This window comes from Nicotiana tabacum, chromosome 15 (assembly GCF_000715075.1).
Source record: "Nicotiana tabacum cultivar K326 chromosome 15, ASM71507v2, whole genome shotgun sequence".
In the NCBI taxonomy this organism is placed as follows: Eukaryota; Viridiplantae; Streptophyta; class Magnoliopsida; order Solanales; family Solanaceae; genus Nicotiana; species Nicotiana tabacum.
The window spans coordinates 131,309,491-131,315,364 of NC_134094.1; the positions used below are offsets into that span (position 1 = coordinate 131,309,491).

The 5,874-nt window shown below is 27.6% G+C and overlaps 1 protein-coding gene across 1 annotated transcript; it reads left to right on the forward strand.

The window, feature by feature from the left end:
• Window positions 1-2,035: 2,035 nt before the first annotated feature.
• Window positions 2,036-5,673, forward strand: LOC107763895 (rho GDP-dissociation inhibitor 1-like). Its single transcript, XM_016582403.2, has 5 exons — window positions 2,036-2,382; window positions 3,067-3,127; window positions 3,713-3,931; window positions 4,797-4,921; window positions 5,481-5,673. The coding sequence occupies exons 1-5, from the start codon at window positions 2,179-2,181 to the stop codon at window positions 5,559-5,561; spliced, it is 690 nt and encodes a 229-aa protein (XP_016437889.1). The 5' UTR covers window positions 2,036-2,178; the 3' UTR covers window positions 5,562-5,673.
• The last annotated feature ends 201 nt before the right edge of the window (window positions 5,674-5,874 follow it).

Below are 5,874 nucleotides of genomic sequence, written 5' to 3' on the forward strand. Positions count from 1 at the left end.
TTTGACACACCCATTAAAAAAATATAAACTCCTAGAGAAAAAAAAAAGATGCATTCACTAAATTAACATTAATTAATTATTACATTGACACATTGAAATATGTAAATAAGGGCAAATTTTGAAAAAATAAAATTAATTCCTTCTTGATTATGTAAATGGACACTTATTTTGAACCAAAATAAAAATATAAAATTGTCACTTATTGTGAACCGGAGGGAGTAACTAATTTGAGATTAGAAAGTTTATTTCTAAAAATAATTAGCAGTACGAAATTCTAATTTAATATTAATATTTGTAACTATTCATAGTAATTGAAGGACTTATATTTTAATATTATTATTATTATTATTATTATTATTATTATTATTATTATTATTATTATTTCTTCGAGTCGAGTGTCTATCGAAAACAGTCACTCTACCTTCACAAAATAAGAGTAAGGTCTGCGTACACATTATCCTCCTGAAATCCCGCTTGTGGAATTATATTGAGTTTGTTATTATTGTTGCTAATAATAATAACGGCAAAGGGACAAATATACCCCTCTACTTTCGAAAATGGTCTAAGAATACCCTCGTTATACTATTGAGTTATCTATACCCCTGCAGTCGTACTTTGGGTTCAAATATACCCATCATTTAAACGAAGGGACACGTGTCATCGTCCTGTTGGTCAATTCTAAATATCTCCTAATTAATTAAAAATACTCATTACCCATACCCGAAAAATAATTTTTTAAAACAATCTTTTTTAAAAAACTAGAAAAAGCTGAATTTTTTTTACTAAAAATTGAAAAAATGAAAATATTTTTTTTTTCAGTTTTTACAAAATAACTGCTTTAGAAAAAATTGAAAAGTATTTTCTAAAACAATATTTTTGTAAAAACTGAAAAAACAAAGCTGAAAATCAATTTTCTAAAGCAATTTTTTTTGTAAAAACTGGAAAAAATTGAAATATTTTTTACTAAAAACTGAAAAAAAATGAAAATATTTTTTTCCCAGTTTTTACGAAAAAACTGCTTTAAAAAAACTGAAAAATATTTTCTAAAACAATATTTTTGTAAAAACTGAAAACAAACACTAAAAAGCAATTTTCTAAAGCAATGTTTTTGTAAAAACTGAAAAAAACAAATATTTTCTTTTTTTCAGTTTTTAGTTAAAAATATTTCAGTTTTTTCCAGTTTTTAATTGCTTTAGAAAATTATTTTTCAATTTTTGTTTTCCAGGTTTTACAAAAATATTGTTTTAGAAAATATTTTTCAGTTTTTTTAAAGCATTGTTTTGTAAAAACTGGGAAAAAAATATTTTCGTTATTTTCAGGTTTTAGTAAAAAAAAATTAGTTTTTTCCAGGTTTTTTTAAGAAAAAAATATTTTTCGAGTATGGGTAATGGGTCTTTTTAATTAATTATGAGATATTTAGAATTGACCAACAGGACGACGACATGTGTCCCTTCGTTTAAATGAGGGGTATATTTGAACCCAAAGTATGACTGCAGGGTATAGATAACCCAATAGTATAACGAGGGGTATTCTTAGACCATTTTCGAAAGTAGAGGGGTATATTTGGCCCTCTGTACGTAATAATAATAATAATAATAATAATAATAATAATAATAATAATAATAATAATAATAATAATAATAATAATAATAATAATAATAATAATAATAATTTTTTAGGACGGGGATCTATTGGAAATAGTTTTTTTATCTTCGCGAGGTAAAGACAAAGTCTAAGTGCACACTATCTTTGTTGACTCCACTTGTGGGATTACACTGAATTTTTTGTTATAATAATAATAATAATAATACTAATAATAATAATAATAATAATAATAATAATAATAATAATAATAATAATAATAATAATAATAATAATAATAATAATGATAATAATAATAATAATAATAACATATTCAAAGTCATAACTATAACAGAACAGGCATTCAAATCCATTGGCATAAAACAGAATTCTGTTGCATCCTCCCATTTTAGCCTCCAACGTTAATGAACACAATTAGATGCTCTATTTTGCATTCCATGACAAAGAAAAAATAATCATTTCCTCCTCTTTGTACTTCAACTTCTTCTCTTCTGCTCATCATCACCATCACAAACCTTTCTTCTTCAATTCATTAACAAATATTATTTGAAAAAATTAATTAAGGTGTTAATCAGAATGTCAGCTGTGGTTGAACCAATTTCACCAAACAAGGCCTTAGTCATTAATGATTCTAATTTGAAGATGATAAGGAGAAATGATGCATTTGATGAGCAAGAAGAAGAGGAAGCAAATGAGTGCAAGAAATCACCCTTGAATGAAGAGGATGGTGGAGCTAATTCTGTGAATTTTGAAAATGAACAATTAGAGAAAGAAAATAAAGTATGTTATCCTTGGTATAATACTCCATGCATTATAATTTATGTGATGTAATTTAACAATACAATTTTTAAGATAGAAAGAACATCATTTGAAACTTGTGATCTTAGGGCCTGTTTGGCCATAAAAAAAATTTACTTTTTTTCCGAAATCAGTGTTTGGCCATAAAACTTTTAATTTTCACTTAAAGATTAATTTTAAAATTTTTTGAAAATTTAAAAATTCTAAAAAATTATTTTCAAAATTTTCACTTCAGATCACTCATAAAAATCCAAAAACAACCCAAAATTGTATTTATGTCCAAATACAACTATAATTTTCAAATACCATTTTCACTTGAATTTAATTTTTTTACTTTTTTTCGGAATTTTACAATTGTTATGTCCAAACGCCCATTTAAATATGTCATTATAATATTTGTATGTCTAAAAACTTTCGAAACTTATGGACTACAAAAATTCTTTTCATTAAGAATAAAATAAGAAGTTTAAAGTTAAATTCGTTCGAAATAGAGAAATGTATCATTCATTTTTGATCAAATAAATAAGGAAATAGTGTCACAGAAACGGAAAATGAAAGTATTTTTCAAGCATTTTTATGATAATATTGAACATCATTAAGGTTACTGATATATAGTTGTATGCTTGTATGTATGACTAAAAATTGTTTGTTTACGTGAAATTAAAGGATGATCAAAGTTTGAGGAAGGAACAGCTTCTTGGGAATGTTGATGGCTTTGCAGTTGAAGGTCTCTCTCTTCGGTGTCCAAATTAACTCATAAATATTTTGGTATCATTTTATTTGCATAAAATTCAAATAAGACTAAATTTCTTTATGCTCCAATTATAGATACATTTAAAAAAAAATCCCCATAGTGTTCAACTTAACAAGAAGAACCAATTATTGTAGAAATGACACCAACTAGCCACTCTAAATGATTTCTATTTAGTAATTAGCCAGTGCATCCTGAATTTCAATTTTTCAGTATAAAATATTCTGAATTGTCTTGAAGTTAAGACTTTCAGTTTAAAAATTCAGGACAAATAAGTACTGATTAATCTTTAAATAGCAACCCTGAGAATGACTATACGTGCACTTGTCATATGTGCACTTATCCCCCAATTATTTCACAAAGAGTATCTTATGATCATAACATGATGACATTTCTTTCTTCTTATGTTTTCTAAATGATTAGGAAAAAATATAGATGTAACTTTTTTATAACGATAGTGTACTTTTTTATAACGATAGTGTCAGAATCAACATGCACTTACTTTGATTAAAATATAAATAGTATTTATGATTTTATTTTATTGTCTTGTAATCAAAGCAGAGAACCAAGATCCAGAGGTACAAAAACCAAGACTATACATAATTTGCCCAGGACGATCAGATATAGAACTTTCAGAGCCATTCATTTCCAGCCCTAAAGCTTGCCTCTTCACACTTAAGGAAGGAAGTCGCTATAAGCTCAAATTTTCTTTTACTGTTTCAAACAACGCTGTCTCTGGTCTCAAATACATCAACACTACCTGGAAATCTGGTGTAAGAGGTACGTAGTAAAGTACTCATAAACAGTGGCGGAGTCAGAATTTTCGTTAAGCGGTGTCAAAATATATAAAAATAAACATACCAAAAAATTAAGGGGAGTCAATACATAATAAATATACATATATATTTTTTTTTTTACCTACCTGCACAGTATATTTTTTTCGCGAAGGGATGCCATTTGACACCCCTTCCTATAAGGTGGCTCCGCCACTGCTCATAAATTATAGTCCAGAGGCGGATCATAGTCGGTATTTAAAACTTATGGATTCTAGATTCTAGTATTTAATTTATAAGTTACTGGGTTTTAAATTAATATTTTGCACATGTTCAATGAATTTCTTAAGATAATACTCTACAGAATTTGAACCAAAGTTACTTGGTTCAGCCGAATCCGTAATGTCGACACTAGCTAGCTCCGCCCCTGAATGCTACTCATTTCTTTCCAATTTATGCATGTGGCAGTGTTCGACTGTGCCTAGTTTAAGAAAAAAAATAATTCTTTTAAAAACTTGTGATTTAAAATAAACCAGAATCATTTATGTGGCAATAACCAATAAGTTATCTCATTAAAGGTAAAAGTATTTCACATAAATCGAGACAAAAAAGTATATAAATTTTATATTATTATGTCATCTAAAGATAGTTACAAGGTATTTATTCATAATAATCAAGATTCGTATCCTAGAACAAGTAACCTACTACAATTAGTATCGTAGAATAAGTAACTAACTACAACATGCTAAAATATGTATTAATAATACTCTTTTTTACTCTATCATCATATATCCGCGACGGAATAAATTTTATTTTTAGCCTTAGTTTTAATTAGTGTTTTTGATTGATTTATAATTTCATTGGTATGGCAGTTGATAAATCTCAAGTGTTGCTGGGAAATTTTAGTCCTCGAAAAGAGCCATATGTATATGAATTAGAGGAAGATGTTACACCTTCTGGTGTCTTTGCAAGGGGCTTATATTCTGCAAGAACACAGGTATAACTATGCCAATAATGCAACCAAATTAACTCTTTGAAATTTAATGTCTTAATTTAATCAAGTTATTTTAAAAATATTAACAACTATTATGAGTATTAAATGAATAAGCATGAGGTATCAATTGAGTCTCCTTCTTCAGAAAATTACATATAAAACTTTTTGTGTTAAAAAGAATATAGAATTTTTAGTGTAACATCCACAAAGAATATTTAAATATTAATTCAGGTCATGAGTTTGACTTGCAGTTATAATATTTAGCGTATTTCTTGAATCTCCTTATTTTCAATTCTGCTTCTATTTCAGGCCATGAACTTGACTCGCAGTTATAATATTTAGCATATTTTTTGAATCACCTTGTCTTTAGTTCGCATCCACCCCTGGTGGCGGCGACATCACCAATAAATAATTTTTACTTTTTAAAAAAAAATAATTGAATTTAAAAGCTTAAAGTAATTGCAGCCTTGTAACTTCTTTAATTACTTTATAGAATGAGGTAAATATTTTTTATGAACAAAAACTTAGAGATGTATCTACATTAATTTTGTTTCTGTTTCAGGTTATAGATGATAAAGAAAGATGCTATGTGGATATCAAATACTACTTTGAAATTCAAAAGCAATGGCGTGAAAGCTCCTAACATTCTTTTGTTTATGTAGTTTTCATATATTTCAAAAGGCCAATTATCGTAGAGAGTTGATTTTGGGTCTTTTTCTATCAAATTTTCCATGGATAAGTCTCGTTCTTATTTATTTTGGTTTATGTGCTGTTAAGGACCATTAAAGAGGAAGGCTCTATATCATGAAAATTAAAGGCTCTGTGAAAGCACCCCCCCGCCCCCCCCCCCCCCCAAAAAAAAAAAAATTCCAAAACAAGTTGTTCAATTATAAAATGCCTTGGTTGAATAGTTGAAATTCCTCTGAGCAAAACCAGATTTAGATTAGGCCTCATGT